The following is a 22,258-nucleotide window of genomic DNA, read 5'->3' on the forward strand; positions in this document are numbered from 1 at the left end:
AAATCTGCCCCCTTTCAGTTTACTCGCACGCTGACTTGGCGGTATATGACTTGACGCTCGTCCTTGCTCTCACGTCTTTCCATCCTTGTAACTGCGCTTGACGTAACATTCAACTCTACGGTCACATTGACGACTGCTCGACCTTCGTGTAGTACGCCATCTGTCTACAATCTGAATCACTTGTTGGTACACATCACGGTTTCTACGTGCAGCATGTGACGTCACGCTAGGTGCATCAACACTTGGCGTGCATATAGTGCTTATCGGCAACCTGTCAATGCATTCTCTTTTTCTAGAAAGTATTACGACACAGTAATTCTCTGAAGTTACGACACTCGACTGAATATATCAGGGTCAGATTTATTACACAGAGAAATATCCTACATAACTCCCCTTCCTTCGAATATCTGTTTTATTAGAGCGCTCCGTTCAGTAACGTGACAACGGTTACGACAGCTGGCAACGTGGTTCCTAATTTTGAGTAATGGCCAGAAGCTCTGAAAGCATCCAGGAGGAAGCCATATTGCTGTACGCATAAACAAACGTTGAAGCGTGTAAGGAGTAAACTTTAGGAGCCATAATTTACAGTTAAATTGGTCGTAGCGGCTCAGTTCTTTCCTTTTTCTTTTGACTCCTTCCGCCGCTCGTCTGGTCCAGCGCAGAGAAGGGCTTTTCAGGGAGCCGTTAAACTAACGGGCGGCAACGTGCTGTCTACAGGCTCCTGACGTCGTGCCACGGTAACTCGTTTACAGACTGTTGTCATTGCAAATCGAGGCATACAAACGAGGTGGATCTTGCAGAGAGCAAGGCAACGGCCTTTCAAAATCTGTAACAAAATACTGCTGACTACGAAGTACCTGGCAGCTAAGTAATGAAATATTTTTGAAAAAATGTTCATTACTACTTATTGTCTGTGTCTTCGTTGAAACGTATAATTCTGTTTTCTGCAGTACTGGACAGGAAAATGGTCGTCTAAATTCAAGTTGCTTGTTTTTGTCTCATTTAGTTATTTTATCTTCAGAGAATTGTCCCTGAAAGCATATGCATGTAATTACCCAAGTCTCCGTCTTCAAGAGGTGGCAAAATTTATTAGCGTTCAGGTTTCTATACGGTTGTTCGTGACTCACTGACGAATGACCGGCTACCAATGATTCACTCATTTCCCGGCTGTGCGTCTTCCATTTCCGAAATACATTACGAATTTTTATCTGGTCCTTAATAAATCGAACTTTACCATTGCCTAAGGTTCCGTCTGTGGTGAAGCTGCTGCCATTTGACAGGACGTTGCGATTCCGAGACGTAGCGTCGGGTTGAAGTTCGGTGTGACTTAGCGACACGGCGCGTGGGCTGTCAGCAGCTGTTTGGCAGGCTCTCAGTGAGATAAGCGCCGGTGGCTCAAGTTATTTCCCAGCGGCTGAGCGTCTGCCAGGTCGCAGGCTTGCAGCCGAAAACAAGGTGCGCGTCTTGGCCGTGGACCAGGCGCCGACCATTGATTGCCTGCCTGGGGGAGGCCTCAGACTCACCGGGATTCGCGCAGGAAGCGTCTGGAGGCCGCGCTCCGGAATAAATCTCTTCCCAGAAGGCCGCTCCGCACCACTCACAGCTGTGCCGTGAGCCGTGTTCGGTTTTCGCCTGACTGCCTGTACATAGATGCACCACTGAGTGTCTCCACTGAAAGCCGATGCACAGTCCTCACTGATGAACTCGAGAAAAGGAATCAGGTGTGCAGTTTCTTATCTGCCTCAATTCGTCTGTCATAAAATATGTGATCTCAAAAAATTCATAGGATTCGATTAAACGGCTAGTAAAAGTCGGAAGAGCGCTTACGGTGGATCGGCGACGATAGACAAGTCCAGGTGACCAGTCAGCTCTCTTCCTGCTTCTGAGATTTGAGATCACTAATTCTCGTAAGAAATTTAGAAAGTTTTGATCTCTTCCGTCCTAAATGCATCTCTAAGAGGCGGGAATATCTCAATGCAACACACTGAAGATCTGGCGCCGCGTTGCAGAAATCAAGAGCACGACGCCTTTATCGACCACAAGAAAGGCTTGCCATCATTTTTTGTGCTGATCGCTGGTTCTTTCTTAAACTTCTAATGCCCCCATTTCATCCTTTGAAGTAAGAGCATTGACTTCAAAAGCTTCAAACAGACCAGAGCATACTCTTCCCTTCTCTCCCTGTAACTGGGTGCGGACTGTCGAGATATTCACTTCACGCTGCCTCCGAGGTTTTGTTATCGTATCACGCAACAGTTCTGTGCAGACAGCACACGCCCGATCTAACGAATCTTGTCAACTCGCTAATGATTCGTGTCAGTTGATGGTCTCCTACGCTGTTGCTTTTTATGTCTCATGGAAACTTGACCACTTGGTCCAGCGTGGTATCCATTTTTGTCGTATCCACTTTTGCTTTACCTGGTATATTCTATTAGGTTGCGAACGACTGTTGATTTAGAAATTGGTCTGCACAATTTCCGTCGCCATTGTATTAGTTTGAATGTTTTGTTTACGTAGAGAGTCTTGTTATGAAATGCTTCGGCCTTCCTTCAATGCTGTATATAAAAAAAGGATTAAGGGAAGAAATAGAGGGAAATTTCAGTCCAGTGACTGGATGGTACTTCGTGCTCTTCGCCGTTACTGTCGATGGGGAATCGACTCCGTTCAGCAAGATAATTTCGGTTACCTGGAGACTCACTAAGACCGAGTTGGACAGGTGGAACACGACTACCCACGCATTCCGGCGGCGGAGATGTGTGCGGTCGTTCGGCGTGCCTTATCTCCTGCAGGTAGTATACCGACTGTCGCGGCATCCTTAAGCCTCCCGGAGCGCGCATTCCACATCTGTCTTTATTGTGTCTGAGCCATCCAGGATAACAACTCGGCGCGTGCCTGCCGACAGATGACCACAGTGTGCCAAAATTCTGGCGTAAACACAGCGGTTGTGACACGGTGGCTTGCTGAAGTGTCTTCTCCCCCCCCCCCCCCCCTCCCCCCCCTCTCTCACACACGCATCCCACTGTATGAGGTTGATTTTTTTTAGCGAATATTCCCGTTAGTATTTTTAGAATTTTTCTTACCAGTCGCCGGATAGTCATCAAGTCGTTTAAAACGATAGTAATACTGTTGTTATTGTGTTAAAATGTATAAATTTCTTTAGGCGATATGTTCGCGTTGGCGGGGATATTCTCTACAATGAGCAACAATGTGTCTGAAGGGAGTCATTATGAATATCGTTCAAGTAATCAGCGGTGGAGATCGTGTAACTCAAACGCCGAAAATTTTGCGTGGATGATGCGTGTGAAGGACATGTTTGTAAACTTTGAATTTGTTGTAGTAAACATTTGCGTACCAAATCGACGCTGGCTTGCAAAACAATACATATCGCTTGCGATGTACTCGCGATGGTGTTTGCCGCTCCTTACAGTTGCAAAAGCTGAATATAAAAATTACGAAGATGTATCTTCCCAGACGAATCAGAAACATAATACTTCCCCCTACATAAATATAGCGTAAGGACCCTGAGAGCAAAATTCAAGCTCCCACTGACGCAAATCGACTGTCCATCTTCCCGCATACTGACACTCTGTGTAGCACCATACATACACCCTTAAGTGGCTTGTGGACCAGTGATGTGTATGTAAAAGAGATGTTTAGCATGCACTTGCAGAATGTTAATTTACAAATTTATATCCAGTTAACCATAGGGCTTTAGTTTTCGCAGACCATCACACATCCATAATATGCAGGACGTAGGAAGCACAGCCGTACGTGGATAACTTCTCGTAATGATGACGTTCGGTCAATCTCTTTTTAGGGGGGTCCGTTTGTCGCTCAGTCGAGTTGATTAGAACAGCCGCGTGACAATCCTTTCACCCCTCTGGGTATTAGTCGGCTGTATTCATCAGTTCTCTGGCGACCATGTATTCGGGCAAATACAACCAGCCTTAGAAGTATCGACTTGTGGTTGTCCTGCGAGTGTCCGTACGCTCCACTGACAGACAAGAGACGTAGGTCTTCCACGAGAACTAGAAAACGCAGTGGCAGGGGCTGGCGTAGCGTGACTCGGCACTCTTAGCGGCTGTTCGGCGGTCCGGCTGCGGGCGGCGCCGGGTTCCGGGCAGTGCGGCGCTGCGCGGCCTTGTCGCAAGGCCGGCCGCGCCTAGCCTGCTCGCAAAGAACGCGCCGTTTATTCTGGTTTATTTTATTGTTTTGAGGCGAAGCACATTTTAACAAATTTCACATAACGATACAAACAGGACACTGATCTTACGTCATTACAAAATGTAAAATATAATTTAATGAGGTAATTAGTCTACAAAGTACATTAGTCTGACTGTACCGTTACAATAAAAACCACAAAATTTTAACATAAAATCCAATTCAAAAACATTTGGCAATCATGCCAAAATTTTTATCTCGGTAACGGATAAAGATATGAAGAAAAGTTTCATGGTAGTTCGAGATCGGGATGTTAAAAGTATATCCTAAAAATTTCACCTTTTTGCTGTGCATAGCCGTTTGGAATCCGCCGCTGGGTATTGGTACCAAAAAACCACGTTTTTGGTGTTTTCTCAGGAACCGTCCTTAAACTAAATGGTATGCCCCTTACACGCCGGTGATTATTCTGGAAAACTGGAATTCTCAGGGAATTTCATAAAATCTCAGGAATAATGCGTTTTGAACGTAGACTGAAACTGAATTTTATTGAGTATTAATCACCAATTTTATAATTCTTAATATCTCAAAGTGTGTTAATCATATGAATATTAGTCCATATCAATTATCAGTGTTTAACAACTGAAGTCGCCCCCACCCCCACCATAAATTTATCTGGATTTTCTTGACACCATCTTCCTCTCGTCACACCAGGAACTATCAGGATTTTTTTCTCCTTGTTTGAGTAACCACTTTGCCCTTGCAGCGCCCCGTACACCACATTTAATGCAAAAAGAACCAACTGATTTGCTCCATTTGCCTAAGCAAGAGGCAGTGTGTAATATTCAAACTTCGACCCTGTGCTGTGGCATAGTTACAATAAGACTATCCTTCTGTTCGGTATACAAATCGTCCCTCTCCATTTCGGTATACAAGTCGTCCCTCGCCTAAGGCCTATCCAAAGCACTTGACCGTGCCATTCTATCCCCAACAGAAACCGAGGTATGAGCCCCGAAAAAAAATCCTATTTTTCATGTGCTACGTTTTGGAACATGTTAGGTAGTGAATGTTGTCGCACGCCTACCGAGACGAAAGAACAATGATAAAATGGTGAAAAATTTGACAGTTTCTAAAAACAATGGAAGATGATTTTTTTCGTATTATGTGCAGAAGATGATGGTGTTCTGTTTTGTATGAAAATATAAAGTCTAAAAGGTAAAGCACAAGATTTGGTACGTAGAACATCCACAACTGAGTGGCATGATAATTAAATTATTGATGTCCGGTTCAGTTGTACTAACATTCATTCAAACCACTGCCAGAATGGGTATTTTAAAATCCCATCTTCAGGTGAATGAAATTATCATATTCTGTAACACATGACATGCGTTCTGTCCATTCGGTGCAAGACCCACGTTTCCAGACCTTCGGCGTGGCCCTCCATATAGTAGCGGCTGGCTTTCCTACCGTGCGACTTCAGCCAAGACGATTTGAGTGCAGCTCTTGCACTGATAGGCCCGATCGCACGTCATGTGTTACCAAGTACAATAATTTAATACATCTGTAGATGAGATTTTAAAATCCCGAAACCGGTCGTGGTTTGAATAAATATTAATGCAACTGAAGTGGATCTCCCTAAATTATTTAAAAGCTAAAGAGACGAAGAGGGTAGACTAGCGTGGAGACTGAAGAGTGACGTGTGTGTTGGCAGGACTGTGCAGAGCTCTGGTGGTGTCCGCGTGCGTGCTGATCGTTGCCCGCGTGCCGGCCGCCATGTCCGCCCCCACGGGCAGCGCGAGGCTGAGCGAGCTGAAGCAGTCGCCGGCGCGGTGGCTGACGCCGTGCGGCGACGCGCAGCCCGACCCCAGCCCCGGCGACCTGGCGGACCAAGGCGACGCCGCCGACGCCGGCGCCTCCGGCCCGCTGGGCCACCTGCAGCTGCAGGTCGGCATCGCCTCCGACAACGCCGCCTCCTTCTTGAAGTCCTTCGTGAGTACCGAGAAGGCATGTTGTGTTCTGCACGTCTCATCCCAGCACTCGCTCTGCCGATGCCGCCGCCGCCGCCGCTGAGTACACCCGCCTCTAGCTCCACTGCACGTGTCGTGTCAACTCCACCTCTCCCTCGCGTCCCCGCACACACAGTAACACTTGTCGCTGCACATAGACACTTCGACACTGTCTAATTTCCAATGCAAACCCTTCATTTGTTCTCAAACTAGTTTGGACGAATTCTTATCATCATCAGTGGGTTCTCTTTTATTGTGCAATATATGAAATATTGGTACGTTACCTACTGGAACACATTAATACGGGGGAAGATAGGAAAGTTGTTGCGCACAATAATTTTACTACCATACAAAAACCACAAATAAACTTCTATCTTTTATCTACTTGTCTGCGTAATCACTAACGTTCTCAACACATCGTAGTACCAGTTTCAATATCTCCTGTTCACAGAAGTCCGTTTCTTTGGAGTTTAGGCATCTGCGAACTGCTCATTTCACTTCCTCATCTGTCACAAAGCGTTGGCCGACCAGTAATTTCTTCAAAAAATGTTCAGATGTGTGTGAAATCTTATGGAACTTAACTACTAAGGTCATCAGTCCCTAAGCGTACACACTGCTTAACCTAAATTATCCTAATGACAAACACACACACCCATGCCCGAGGGAGGACTCGAACCTCCGCCGGGACCAGCCGCACAGTCCATGACTGCAGCGCCTCAGACCGCTCGGCTAATCCTGCGCGGCGTAATTTCTTCGTGGGACCAAACAGATGGTGAGAGGTCCGGTCTGTATGGTGGATGCAGGAGCACCACCTACCCAAATTTCGCCTTATGGTTGTGTATCAGTTTCTCAGGCACCCAGCGAACACCGACTTTACGAAATTTTTAGGGTGTCGTGAAAATAAAGTACAGCGCGCCATAGGAAATGTTGAGAGCTACTGCGATAGGGTTCTCAGTTGCACACGCCGGTCGTTCAAAATTGCTGCCTCAATGGCTCCGGGGTTGTAGCTGTTACCGGTCACCCGGAGCGTGGCAAATCACTGAGGTTCACACGACTCTCTTGAAAGAATGCACACCACCTAGAGCAATTACTACAGTACATGCAGTCGTCACCATACGAGTACACATCACGCCTGCCCTTGTGAATTTCACTTGGTTTATGTCCTCTGGCTCCCAAATATTGAACTACGCTTAGCTGCTCTTCACAGGTTGACGACAGTAACATGCACGCCATTTTTGTTTAGTAGTTCAGGCTTGTCTCGCTAGAGCTGCACGTGAAAACAAAATATCCTTTGTAGCGCGAACTTCAAACTATATCGTCGTGAAATTTCAACATTCCAGCTGCAATACGGGGGGGGAGAAAAAAATTATTTTCCGTTACTTTTCGATCTTCCCTCATATTAATTTTTTTTTAAATTAGTTTTTGCTAACGCTCGCATTTTGTACTTCCTGTTGTGCGTTTATCATACAGCTTGTGATATGCAATGTGTCTCTAATAATTGAAATTGAACTTTTGTCTTTACACGTTGTCTCGGGCCCCAAATAAAAGACATTTAAACAATCATCGGTATAAGTTACTTTTATTTTCCACAGCGTCGCGTTTCAAAGGCTTACACCGCTATGTTCAGGTTGATTAGTGGTTTAGCCGAGTATTTGCTTTCCTTTAACTTCTCTTTTATATCGTAAACCGTCGCAGTTTCACAATGACAGTCCAACATAGACGAAATAAGTATATGTTACGAAACTAGGAAAATACGGCTGTAATTCGAAAATTCGCTGATTTGTAAGAGAGTATACTACGCATTAAACTCAGATGTTGGCCACAACTTGCACATAAATTAATGCGTGATGGTATACTCTTTTAAGAATCGTCGAGTCGTCACATTACAACTGTTTTTCACAGTTTCGGAACGTAGACGTTAGACAAAGTTATAATTTAAACTAGCGAACTTATCCCCTTCCCTGATGTTTTACGGTAGCGCTAAGTACCTACGCCCGAACGACACATGTCGGTGATTTTGGTTACGGGCCACTGCGAAGAGTTTGTATTAATATTCGGAGAAAAGCTGCTTACGGCAGTAAAGGTCACTGGAGTCACGACTTATTCGACAAACGTCGTCATAGATTAGCCAATTTGCCTGAAATATTTATGAATTGTATACGCAAACCTTCCCCGTGAATAACTCATCCGTTATGAAAAACGCATCAGCATTCCTACAGTTTGTTATCCGTCAACCCCTTTTACAAGGATACGGGGCATGTCTCGGTATTGCAATTTAAGAACAACAAAAATAAAGTACTTCACATTTACAGGCTTGTAGGTCTAGTAAGATACGGACGGTACAGATAGTATTTATTTATGAAAAAAGCCGATGCTACACTACTAATACATTTCTCACTCCCAGTCACTGCACACACTACGCACACATTGTTTCATAACACTATTTCGTGCACCGCAACTTCCCATTTTCTAGCCTGTAAAAATTAGTCAGCATCCCTCTGCAATGAGTGAGATGTTGAGCTCAGAAAAAGGATTTCTTCGGCAACATATGCTCATGTCGCATATGACATGCTGTATGAGAAACGCACAACAGATCACTTAAGTAGTGACATGTTGGAAATATAAAAAGTTTTGTATTTAATTTTATGAAAAACTATTTCAGAACAACATAAAAAATTACATGTTCCACACTATATCAGGTATATATTATCGTATATTATTGAATAAAAGAAAATACACTGATGACGATGAGCATCCGCCGAAACTAATTATAGGTAACCAAATAAAGTGTTTGCATCAACGTGGGCCCAGAAATCCGATATTTTTTGCGCCAGACACGAAGAAATCAGGATATATTCACTGATATGGGCCAGGCCATAAACAATATACCTTTTTTTCTTTCTTGTTGTGATTGTGATTTTGGGGAAAGGGGTGTGATATGTTCTTACAAGCTCCTGTGAAATCAGGTCACTGGAATCTTAGAATGTTGTTCGACAGTTCGATGGAAACTGGTGCATAGCGCTAGAGTTGATTTTTTTTTTGCCCCGAAATACTTAGAAAAAGGCGCATCTCACTTTTTGTCAACCCTGTGTGAGACACTGTGCCGGCGAGACCGACGTGGCGGGAGTGAGAGATGTGGTCGGGTGCCGGCGAAGTTGTGTTGCAATGCCGGACGGCGAGGTGAGGTGGGGACCAAGGCCGGAGGGAATTCCCTGCGGCCTGTCACACCTCCACCAGTCTGTTCCGCCCAGCTGATTGGCTTGCTCCCCTCAGCCTCCCGTTCTAATAACAACCACTGGTTCTCTGTTGAAGCACTACTATACTTGGACGACTCGCAGTGCTCTGACCAGTTCGTTGACAAATGTACCTCCTCCATTCCCCATGTCTGCAGATCTGTATATTGTGTGCAGGCCATTGCACAGTGCTCGGCGAAGGGTACGTTCTGCCAATGTCAGCCCCTCTTCGTGCTGTATCGCATTCTGAGATGTTTTTGACAGCGAGCGGACTACGCTTACCCGCTGACAGTACAGCACTGACAGGAGCTGCCTCCCGCGGTACCACTACTTTCGCTGCGTAAAGCACTGAGCCTGCCATTTCTCAGATAGGAAAATATTTTGCTTACTTCGGGAAAGAACATCACAGGTCATTGAAATTAATAACCGATCGTTGAGACGCTTAGACACCCTGCAGTCATATACCAAACGTACAAGACATGAATTTCAAGCTACGGCCGCAGATTCGAATCCGGCCTCGGGCATGGATGTGCGTGATGTCCTTAGGTTAGTTTGGTTTAAGTAGTTCTAAGTTCTAGGGGACTGATGATCTCAGAAGTTAAGTCCCATAGTGCTTAGAGCTATTTGAACCATTAATTTAAAAAAAAAATCCGTGGGTTTTGTAGTAGTCGGGACAAAAAAGCGACTTTCCATCGCCGCGGAGAGCGGAACGCTTCGATGGCTACCCGCAGCTAGAAGTTGACTTTGTATAGGATTGGTGACGCTGACGTTTTGTATGCGGTTTCGTCAACGGCGGCCCAAAGTTCCCTCGTTTCGTAAAGTAAGTTTTCCGTTCGACTTGTAAGCTACTCATTTCAGGCATTCGTTCGTTCCACTTCATATTGCGGTGTTGACTCTTGCTTTGGTTACGATGTGAAAGACTTTGGATATTTCTTACTAATATTTTTATCGGATGCTGTCGAAGTTCTCTCGCCCCTCAGTCTCTTTCTTGCACGTACCCATGACTGGGGATATTAATCGCTCAGTACATAAAATCAAATACGGGAAACATTCTTATATACTGCCGTAAACTCCTTTAGAGAGCAACTTCATCGGCTGGTAATTCCGAATGATGCTGGTTCTACCTCGTAAATCATTTATGTACAGTATTATGCGAACATCAGCTTTTTTTCTTAGACTTGCTGAAGGAATGCCCGATGTTAATTTTTTTTCCTCTTGTAGAAGGCATTGAGTTCTGTCACCTTAAGGGAGGCAGGACGTCAAATGGGCCGATTTGGAGCAGGAGAGTCACCACAGGACATTTTAATTTCCATTGTCTATACTTTTACAAATAAATTCATAAAACTTTAACAGCATGACCAGGAAGGATACAGGATTCATACTCATAGCAGTGGAAGCTCAAAAACGTAACAAAACACTTTTTTCCATATGAAATTTCATCATTTTTTTCACTCATTACTGGCTGCATTTGTTGCTATAGGTACACTCTTCTTCCTAAGTAAGAGAGATTCTTCGATGGATTTTTCATAGCATACAAACAGTACTTACAGGTGTATGAAACTCTAAGAATTTTCCAAATCTATTAAAAACTGTGGAAAAATTGAGATAATTAACTATAAAACTTGAGTTTTTTCTAAACATGGAGTTTAAAATGGAGTAGTTCGTTCATTTTTTTTCATAAATTAAATAACTTCTAGAGTTTCATACACTTGTAACCATGGTTTGTATGCTGTGCAAAACCCATCGAAGAATCTCTCTTACTTAGGAAGAAAAGTGGACCTATAGCAATAAATGCAGCCAGTAGTAAGTGAAAAAATGATGAAATTTCACATGGAAAAAAATGTGTTTTGTTACGTTTTTGAACTTCCACTGCTACGAGTATGAATCCTGTATCCTTTCTGGTCATGCTGTTAAAGTTTTATGAATTTATTTGTAAAAGTATAGACAGTGGAAATTAAAATGTCCTATGGTGCCTCTCCTGCTCCAAGTCGGCCCGTTGACGTCTTGCCACCCTTAATATATTTTGCGCCTAAACACATATATGGGAAAATATCGTATGACTTCGTCGCATCGTGGTTATCTGTGGACTGTAAAATTCGTACTATACCGAACGTCTTACGAATCTGCTCATTCCGTTGCATCTCCAGCCTGAAGATTTCGTGTTTGATAAAAGCCACGAGTGACGTTTTCCGAAGCCGTGTTGCTGTTTTCCCGTAGTGGTCCTCATCTCAGGAGAGTCGGTTCTGATATGGGGCGCGTTATATTGATATCAGCATCAGTGTCGGAGCTGCCGGGGAGAGAGCGCAGTGAACAGCGGCGGCACCCGCCGATGGCGATGACGGGAGCCGTCGGCCCGCGCTGCGGTCGTACGTGGCACCTGCGCGCCGCGGCGGCGACATCAAGGGCCGCGCGTCCTTCCTGCGCTTCCGCCGGAGGTCCGCCGCCCAGCACGCACGCACTCGCGTTTGCCGCGTGTCTCGATCACACTCTCGACCACAGAAATCTCTTTCAGTCTCTCTAGTACCACCGTGTCTGCAAAACTTCCCGAGTGCTATAGAGTACTTCTTCGTCAGAAGTCACTCGGATAGAGCCACTGGGTGCTGAACTTGTCGGATCGATCAACGAAGTTGTGTCCTTAATCGCCTCCTGTTATAGGTCGCAAGCAGTAGAAATTGTTTTGTGTTATAGCTCTAAATTTTCACTTGCAAGTTTTGTCCCGAATGTAACTTTTAGAGGATATATGAAGTGCTCGTGGGGCGGATACCGTAATAATATACGTGAGTTGCAAGGTGAGCAATGTGTAGTACAGATAGCAAGCACGTCACAGAAGTTAGTAGCATAAGACAACTCTAACTCTCGCTTACTTTTATTAAATTTCCGTGTTTATTATCGCGTCTTAATATTAACTGTGAAATACTGAATTAGAAGTTTTCAAAACAATACAATTTTTATTAATTACCCGTCACACGAAAATAAACAAAAATTTTACACACATGCGAAATCCAAAAATTATATACCTCAGTAATATTGATTAATCTCTAGAAATAAAAAAATTTTTTTTTTTTATTTTCTATTGAATATTTCCCATTTTGCACCAGATTTTAATTTGTTGCCAAGACTTACTTTTTCATTCAATTAATTGAAAATAATGTATTAAAAGATCGCGATACAGTCTTCTTTAATTAACATTTCGGTTTGTTAATGAACATGGAATTTCAGTAAGAGAATAGAAAATGATGCTAGTAGTGAGATTTGGACTAGCTACTTGAACAGTACAAGAATTCCGAGTTGCGTATGTAGCTACCGAGATTTATGTTAATAAACTCTGTTTTGTACTTATTAGCGCTGGGAAGTTTCCTAATCTCCGAAGGGACATTTTCGAGTTTTCTGAGAATTGCGTCGTACTGATCTAGAAAATTTATGGCCGAGTTACTGATCTTCGAATACTGTACGTACGAGGGAAATTGAAGAGAGCCAGTCCACACGGTCCCCTTAAAAGATACAGTATAGGACGAGAAAAGCAGTGGTCTTAGAAAAGAACCTTGTAGCAACCCCCCGCCGGCCGCGGTGGTCTCGCGGTTCTAGGCGCGCAGTCCGGAGCCGTGCGACTGCTACGGTCGCAGGTTCGAATCCTGCCTCGGGCATGGATGTGTGTGATGTCCTTAGGTTAGTTAGGTTTAAGTAGTTCTAAGTTCTAGGGGACTGATGACCACAGCAGTTGAGTCCCATAGTGCTCAGAGCCATTTGAACCATTTTTTTTGAGCAACCCCCCTCCCCCTTTTTTCCGGTTCAACCACTTTACAGCACGCTATTCGTATTTAAATTCGTTCCCCGTTTGCCAACGGTTTATCTCCAACCTACTTTGATAAGAAGGCGTTTTTCCAAATTAAACGACGCAGAATTAGTGTTCGTGACTGATTGAAAAAAAAAAAACGCGACCCGTGCCGAAAGAATGGGATGTCATTTTAAAAGGCGAGGCGCAGAGTCGGCTGTGGGGGACGAGCGCGCGGCAGACGGAGGAGCGTCCGCGGGCAGGCCAGGTGTCGGCGGAAGGAAGCGCCATCAGCATGCGCGCCGCGCCGCCCCGCCTGCCGCCGTCTGCCGCTGCTGCTGCTGCTGCTACTGCCGGGCCGGTGGCCGCTGCCGCCAGCGCGCGCTTCTCCTGCCACGCTAATTGTCCACGTGGGCGGCCGCGCCGGCGCTCGCTTCCGCCTCGGACCACACCGCGCTGTCTTTGTACCAAACGTCCCTTCCCGTTAACGCTGCCTCTGGTCCCGGTCAGACGTAGGGGAAGGTCGGCCGGTATCGGACACGTAAGCCTTTTCTCAATGTTGCATCGAAATATTCTTCACGCTAAACAGTACTACGATACCTGCTTAGGTAATACGTCTGTAATTGGGCAATAAATAAATAAAATGCATTGCTTATAAAATTCGATGTCATACGAATACGCATTCTGTGATTTTTTAATGTTATTTCCGCCCTGTAAATTTTAGTCATTTGAAGGGTTGTCTCAAACATGAAGTTGTAATACGCAAAAAAAGTCATTTTTGCTGCGAAAGGAGTTTGTATTGAATCGGAAGTGGTTATAAACTTGAAATTGTTCATCGGCTCACCTAGATTGTCAAAGAGTGTGTCGACGTGTTTCTTGTTGAAACATGTCACTGTTACAAATTCGTGGACTCGACCGTCCTCAGCCTTGTCCTCATGCCCTTTCATAAAATCATAGTAGACGTCTCTAGCCGCCTTTATTTTTGTCTGACTGAATCGATACTCATTCGTACGTCATCTTTACTTAAGGCGGAAGTTGGTTGTTTACATTTTTAATTTTGTTCAGTACTGCTTGTTATTCATTGCTGCAGGTTCTGTATGTTTTCAAGTCAGCTGTTTTGTGCGGTACAATCAGAAATTGCCTTGTCCGATACAACTCGAACGTACCAATGCGGTAAGGCTCATTACTTGGTCTAGACATTGTCACAGCTATGTAGCACTAATATCACTTGTCAGTAAAGAGAAACGTAATATTCTTTTGTTTCAAAACCGAGTGAGTGATCTTGTTCCTAGCAGCACGCGAGGTGGCGTAGTGGTTAGCACACTGGACTCGCATTCGGGAGGACGACGGTTCAATCCCGTCTCCGGCCTTCCTGATTTAGGTTTTCCGTGATTTCCCTAAATCGTTTCAGGCAAATGCCGGGATGGTTCCTTCGAAAGGGCACGGCCGATTTCCTTCCCAACCCTTCCCTAACCCGAGCTTGCGCTCCGTCTCTAATGACCTCGTTGTCGACGGGACGTTAAACACTAACCACCACCACCTAGCAGCACTTTCTTTTTATTTTTCTGAGTGGCGTGACGTTTTTCTACCACTCACGCATATTCGTCAGCGGCAACCGGAACTGTGCTCTCACGAGTTCTGACGTTGTTGATAATGCTGGCACTTCAGTTGGGTATGCACAGTATTAATGTTCATCGACCACCAAAGCATTATACTGAGGTCATCTCCATCTTCCACAGCTCTCCGTACCTTAGTGATTAACAAGCCTTATTCATTGATTACGCAAGGCTAGGTACAATAATTTTTGTCTAGCACTGTTCGTGACGACTCTGTGTTGCTGTGCCAATGGCTACTGTGAGAATGAACGTCACAAAGCAGTGACTCGAAAATCACCTTGCTGTCAACTACATACTGTCATTCACTCTTGGCCATTTGTCTGTTCCGGCACCTGTGAAACAAAATAGCACCAAGAAAATAAAAATGTCTGAATATTCCTTTTCACTCTTGGCGTAGATGCTTTTCATCGTCCTTCGTGAAGAACATTTTGGGAAAGAAATACTATACCGTATTTTACAAACTGATTTCTTACAACACTTCTACCTCTTGAATTCATATTTTCTCAACGTCAGCTCTCTCCCTCCTCCTCCTCTTTTCGTCCTCGTTTGACTTTATAACTGAAGCTTTCGAGCGGGACTAGTTTCCTGCGTTCGGTTAGTACGCTTACCGTTCTTGAACGCATCCACGATTTTTAGCTTACGTGTTGCAGCAGCCGTCATTACCCTTGTCTCTGACGAATCGTAAAATCCCAAGTATCTACATCCATGGGCAGACTCAAGCCATGGCAATTTATTTACTGCCAAGAACCATGCGGAATGCCCTGATTCCTGTTAGATTTGATTACTACTGGTGTTTCTCGATACATAGCTGAAGATGATTGCAACCTACGAAAATAACACCGCTTCGTTCAGCACGCTGATGTTCCCTCTGCACAGATACGCGATTTTACACAAATTCGAAACCGGAAACTGACTTTCCAACTGTAGATTTGAGAACTGTGCGTCAGAAAATTGTATGGCAGATGTTACATTGGACAGTAGCAAGGCGGAGAACGAGCTATAGTCACCGGCAGCTGCATCAAGTGCCGGCCGTAACTCCATTAGCTGGACCGGGCACTCACTATATCAGATGGTTACGGCCCAGCCCATCGCGTTAGTCACAACTTATACCCACCGTTACAGCATCAAGTCGACCGCGCGTCTCGTGACCTGTGATCAGCAGTGCACTACGTTACACTAGCCAGCAAAGTTGCCTCCATAATTGACTGTGTCTTCAAATACGAATGTATGGATATTGTACGTTCCAGTTATTACTTAAGTATCGTAACTAGACGATTTTGACAGTTTCAAGTAATGAACCACACTAGTCAGTTAATGTTACGTCATACATACCTTATTTATTTTTAAAACTCTGTTGCACAGATATTGAAAACAACAGCTGGATATTTTATAGTCGTTTTCGAAAAATATACACTTAGAATGCACAAGCGAAAACAGTACCGTAAAAAAGACGCGTGGTTTTATATTGTATTGTGTATTGAACCGGGGACTTTAAGCAACGGAGAGGCTTCGTCCGGCCATAGCTCTCAGTGGTTCACAACCCCACAACAGACCACAGCAGTCTACCCGTCCCACCGCCGCCCCACACCGATCCTAGGGTTATTTCGCGGTTCGGCCCCTAGTGGTCCCCTCCGCGAACGTCTCATACCAGACGAGTGTAACCCGAAATGTTCACGTGGTAGAGTAATTATGGATTACGCGTACGTGGAGACGGTGTTTGCGCAGCAATCGCCGACGCAGTGCAACTGATGCGGAATAAGGGGAACCAGCCGCATTCGCCGAGGCAGATGAAAAACCGCCTAAAAACATCCACAGGCTGGCTGACACACCGGACCTCGACACTAATCCGCCGGGCGGATTCGTGCCGGGGACCGGCACGCCTTCCCGCTCGGAAAGCAGCACGTTAGAAGTGGTATATTAATTGCTGATAAAAACGCTGTGTATCTGAAGATTCGCAGAAAGTGGATGAAAATTATGTAAATGCGTTTTTCAACAAAATGTTGGTTACAAAGATTTATTTTTAGCTTCACGGCGATTCTTCCACCCCTTTTTGCAGTGTAATCTTCCTAAGCTAGAGAGGGTGTTTATTGATGGGCAGAAGCAAACGTCGGATAAAAATTTTCGAAAAATGTCGTAACCTTTAAAAACAAATTCCCTTACTGCAGAAAGTAATCAAAACTATTTCCACTCATTTTATATCGGAAGTCATGAGTACTCTTTTTAATGTTAACGAGTTTTTAATAAAACCAGCAAGATCTGCGTTTCAGATCTTTCTTGGTATGACTGCAGTAAATCGATTTTCGTTCAAACCTGAGGTTCGCACTTTGCTGGTCTTTCCGAGGGAACCATCGAAATACCAGACGCCCGGTATGAAACGGGGTTGCTCCTGCTCCTGCTAGAGCACTTGGGACTAGGGTATTTCCAATAGTTCGAACCCAGTGTACGATGGAGCCGGACGTGTATTGCGTGTCGATCGTCCAGGCCGATGCACACTTCGCGTTCATCCTGTAGATATGAGAGCGAGTGAGCTGTGTGCACGGAAGTAGACCAGCTTGCATCTTACTGTGTTAAAAGAAATCCATCGATATTTGTGTACTTCCCGTTTAGAGACTTAGTCGAAGAATGTAATTCTCCTTCTCTCTCCACCTCTCTCTGTCTCTTTCGTGCACTATTCATACAGTTTTATCCTCTTTGTAATGTTAACGAGGGAATGTGTTCATGATTTTAGTATATAAATTTTGCGAGCACTGACTTCATCTCCCTTCTGTCAAACATGTTTAGTGTTTTTAATCATAGTTTCTTTTTGTTAAGCCGTAAAGTACTGTTGGGCGAAACATGTCAGTCATAGATATTTATCCGCGTTTAGTATAACAAATTTTCGAATATACGCCATTGTGTGTGGTGATAATTCATCCACGTATTTGATAGTCTGCTCTGATTTTTCCACTTACAGACGGTGGAGGCTTATGTTGTTTCTTCCTAGGCATCAGCACATATTTCTTATTACCTCTCTGATCTGCAGGCCTACTTTCGCCTTTTGTTGCCTCCGTAGGTTTGGAATATTTGATTCCTTCTCAGATGGTTCAAATGGTTCAAATGGCTCTGAGCACTATGGGACTTTACACCTATGGTCATCAGTCCCCTAGAACTTACAACTACTTAAACCTAACTAACCTAAAGACATCACACAACACCCAGCCGTCACGAGGCAGAGAAAATCCCTGACCCCGCCGGGAATCGAACCCGGCATTCAGCTGTCGGCCACCGGCACATCTCATGACCTGTTTCTGCACTAAATTGAATAATAGTGGAGATATTGCTGTACCCTTCGAAGAAGCCATTCCCAATATTTGGGGATGTAAGGGAAAACCCAGATCTGGTTGGCCGAAACGGGATTTGATCCGTCGTCCTCCCGAATCTGGGGTCTTAACCACTGCGCGACTTATGAAAGTTATTAGCGTTTCTTGTGTGCACTGTGCTACAACGATCAACATTGTAGAGGTACTTAGCTGGCCGCTGGTTAGGAGTCGAAAGTCAGCTGTGAGGGCGGCGAATGATTCACGGCGGCGCGACGGCCGGCGCTGGCGCGATCGATGTCCGCTGTAGCGGCCGTGAGTCAGCCGCGCGGATATCGGCGGCCAAGGCCGCGCCAGCGCCTCGCCTCGCTTCGGGGAAGCGGGCCCGCGCCTCCGGGAACCGTGGCGCGTAAACACGGGCTGCACAGCCACGTGGGCCGGAGGCCGCACTACCTGGCGAAACACCTGTCGTCTCGGAGCTTCCGTAGGATCGCTGCCCGACTCGGCGCACTCTTAGCGCCGTGTGGCGTGCGAGACACGTACACCTCCTCCGAAAAGTTTATTGACAGATCCGGACTAACGCTATCATGCTAAAGAAGCTTACAAGACAGGGTTAAAATGTTTCTATTTCTGTACCACTAATTAACCCCCTGTCGCAATCCAGCTACTGTTAAGAGATTCTCAGATACAACCTCTGGATTAGAAAGCGAGCACAGCACTGTAGCGTCTCCGATCAGTACCTCCTCCGTAAACAAGGGACAAATTAAAACGGGTAGGTAAGACATTATCAAGTCCCGTTTATTATTATCAAAACGAAAATAGAAATAAAAACTTCAAACAGTCAAGATAGCTATTTTATAGCGTTTATATTGATTACAGGTTTCAGCAAACAAAGTTGCAATCTTCGGAACTTATTCTGCTGGAACAGGTAATCTGAATAAATGCGATCTTGGATGTCTGAAGTTTTTTACTTCTCTTTAGGGTTCCGTGCCTCAATCTGCACAGACAGAGCCCATACAGGATCGCCTTGTTGTCCCTCTTTCTTTGTTTGCCCGACTATCAGGAACCCTTTTTCTCTGGAACGGGTACACGTTCCAGTTTCAAATTTTTGTCATATGTTAGGCTCTTTGGTCCTTTGGCAGTGTAAAAGTATTAAGCTTTTAATTTTTTCAATCAAAAAACACTGCCGTTCATGTCACATAATTTTATATTCGCAAACTCACTCATAAAAATCTATAAGACACCTCCCGTTGCCCTATAATCGTGACATTTGGCAAGAAGCAAAGATTCACAGCAGAAATGAAGGGAAAAACTTGAAAATTTTTAATTTGAATTATATCGTACGAAAAAAAATATTTGTCATTTGTTATCCGACTTCACTCTTGATATTAAAACCTTCTCGCAAACCGGAAATCCCTGGGACCGGTATCATGCCAGTATCAATGTCAATAACAGGCAAAAATTGTCAGTATCCTCTATTCCCGGAATGAATAGCCCGTTAACATATATAACTAAACTCGTACCTTAGGTTCGTTAGGTTTAAGTAGTTGTAAGTTCTAGGGGACTGATGACCTCAGATGTTAAGTCTCATAGTGCTCAGAGCCATTTGAACCATTTACGAACGCTCGTAGTACTCGCTTTAGATGCTGTTTACTCCTGGAAAATCAGTCGCCTTTGAACCGGCGCTGGCATTCAGTACGGCGCAGCCTTTGCCCGAACGCTTTCCCCACTCCCTGTTCGATGATTGTTCAGATAAATATAATTACGATGCTGTTCGGTTGTATGCCCATCTTTTGCATTCGCTCGAAAACTAGTGTGCTATTGCGGCTTTGTCTGCTGGGGTAATTTAATATTTGCAGTGCAGTTTCTGGTTCAGATAGTTTTAGCGCGATTGGTGCAATGTTTTTACAGTCATACATCAACACTGCAAGTCCGACTGTTAATTCTGGCGTCATGATAGAAGCTAAGGAAGTAAATTTTCTGTCCCAGACACCCGAGGCGGGATCGAGAAAGCCGCATTATGTACCGTTAATGACTTAGGCCGGCCGGCCGCGGTGGTCTAGCGGTTAAGGCGCTCAGTCCGGAACCGCGCGACTGCTGCGGTCGCAGGTTCGAATCCTGCCTCGGGCATGGATGTATGTGATGTCCTTTGGTTAGTTAGGTTTAAGTAGTTCTAAGTTCTAGGGGACAGATGACCACAGCAGTTAAGTCCCGTAGTGCTCATAGCCATTTGAACCGTTTTTGACAGGCCGCTGCACTTTTGCGGTCCATGTATAGCACATTATCGGCGATGTTTACAAAGGAGGGCGTAAACACCGATAGGCGGAAGAATTACATTAACACCGTAAACCTGTTATCTTCGTGTCTCGTGAGTTCTGTACATCTATGAAGTCAAAAGCGAGGGTTTGCGCCACTTTAATAACCCAGTAGCGGCCTGTAAAATATATGAACCTAACTTATCAACTGTTCAAATAATGTACAAGAATGCAGTAGCGTGACGTCTTCGAGGCACAAATATAACGAGAGATACCCGTGCATGGACGAGAAATCAGAATGAGACGCATGCGAAAAAGACAGCACCAACTAGCACCACCACAACACCGAAGATGACGAACGTCAGACGCTATCGACAGTCGAACATTAGACAACAACAGGGGAGCAGATGGATTCTTTTACTCTAGTACCACATAGAATCCAAAGATCCGAGTTTCCATTGAAACTGTGTCAAAAGTTTCTGTCGCTTACGTTCTTTAACATATGGCGATGGTTAGCTAACGCTGATAAAACCATTTCGGAATTCTCGTTAATGTACAGGACCCTGGCGGTTCAAAGGTCGGAGAAAGACCAGAGCGTACCACATGTAATAGTCGGGGCTTGTGGCTGTGTTGTCTGCCGCCGTGGGTGTGTGCAGCCCGCGGCATCTGACGTCAGCCGCACTCACAGCCAGGTGCGCTGTGCCGCATGCAAGCGGCGTTTGCTCTCCTGACTCAGGTCTGGGCAAACGCGCCGCCATCCGCAACAACTGCCGCTATTGTCTGCTGCTGAGCTGGCCGCTCCGGAAGCTGCTGCTTCACTCGGCCTCACTAAAACGTCTGGCCCTTTCTCACGTACTCTTTTCCTTCCATTGGAAGAGCTGTGTGATACTGGATGCCGGTTTGACTGTATAAGTGAACGAGTTTTAAGGGGGATAAGCCGAGTGATTGGATAACGCTACCAAATGCACTGCCGGCGGTCGCGGCGACGGTCAGCATGTCGCCTGGGCTTTAGGCAGCCCGGAGGACGGCCGGTTCCAGCCTGACGTCAGCTCGCGAGCGCGGCGCTCGCACACAATGCTGCGGCGCGGCGCCGGCTAATGAAACGTGAAATGCGACTTACGTAAGGCGAGGCGGTCACCGTCTGCTGTCTCCGTCACCTCCCTGCTGCACCGGCCTGTTGCAGGATGCATGCCAGCGTACCTCACTGCAGCAGGCAGCGCCACTCGCTCGAAGCTGAAACGCGACACGTGTTTGAAGAACAGGCATCTCACAACCTTCGATAGCAGAACCTTAGTGATCTGCGAAAAGAAGGCAAGCAAAGACAACATATAGGTCTTTAAGCTTTCCCAGCCAGGGGTTGTTGTCTTGGAAAATAGCGTTTTCTGTCCGTAATCCGCGTCGTAGGCCTCGGGGTGCACCGAATGAAGATTGCGAGCTACGAAATCGAAATATCGTGCAAGTACGATCCGGATTACTGGCAGAAAACCCGATTTTCCAACATGAAAAGGACAACATAACTTTCGATTATGCCAGTCACATTTATTGTAGACTCCTAGCGCAGGAAAGGTTCGGCGATTATTCTTGTTGATAAATAGTTGGCGAGTAATTATCACCATGGACCTTTGGTTACACTTTTGTCCTGATAGAGTATCTACAAAGATATCGTAGTTTCCGCCCTTAATGTGGGAGAATAGAGAATATGTTTGTCGGGTGGTTCCACTTGGTTGTGGAATGACCGTAACACTGCAAAGGACTTTTTTCTGAAATTTCCTCACATTCGCATAGCGTCGATGGTGGGAATATCAAGTTACACGACTCCGATGATTTCGCAGTGGCGTTTAAACCAAATCAGCGTGAATGGGTGTAAGTTTTAAGTTTCAAACTGCTGTATTACATACAGAATTCCGCAACCAAATAGTTATTAG

The 22,258-nt window shown here is 45.2% G+C and overlaps 1 protein-coding gene across 4 annotated transcripts in view; it reads left to right on the top strand.

The window, feature by feature from the left end:
- Positions 1–22,258, top strand: part of LOC126266957 (uncharacterized) — a 1,160,365-nt gene that overhangs the window by 1,109,274 nt on the left and 28,833 nt on the right. For 3 of the 4 annotated variants that reach the window (XM_049971677.1, XM_049971676.1, XM_049971674.1), the window contains one exon: positions 5,867–6,159. In XM_049971677.1, the coding sequence (XP_049827634.1) occupies positions 5,929–6,159 (231 nt within the window). In that variant the 5' untranslated portion in view covers positions 5,867–5,928. The remainder of the gene's footprint in view (positions 1–5,866; positions 6,160–22,258) is intronic. The other variant, XM_049971675.1, reaches the window with a different exon arrangement.

This window comes from Schistocerca gregaria, chromosome 4 (assembly GCF_023897955.1).
Source record: "Schistocerca gregaria isolate iqSchGreg1 chromosome 4, iqSchGreg1.2, whole genome shotgun sequence".
Classification (NCBI taxonomy): domain Eukaryota; kingdom Metazoa; phylum Arthropoda; class Insecta; order Orthoptera; family Acrididae; genus Schistocerca; species Schistocerca gregaria.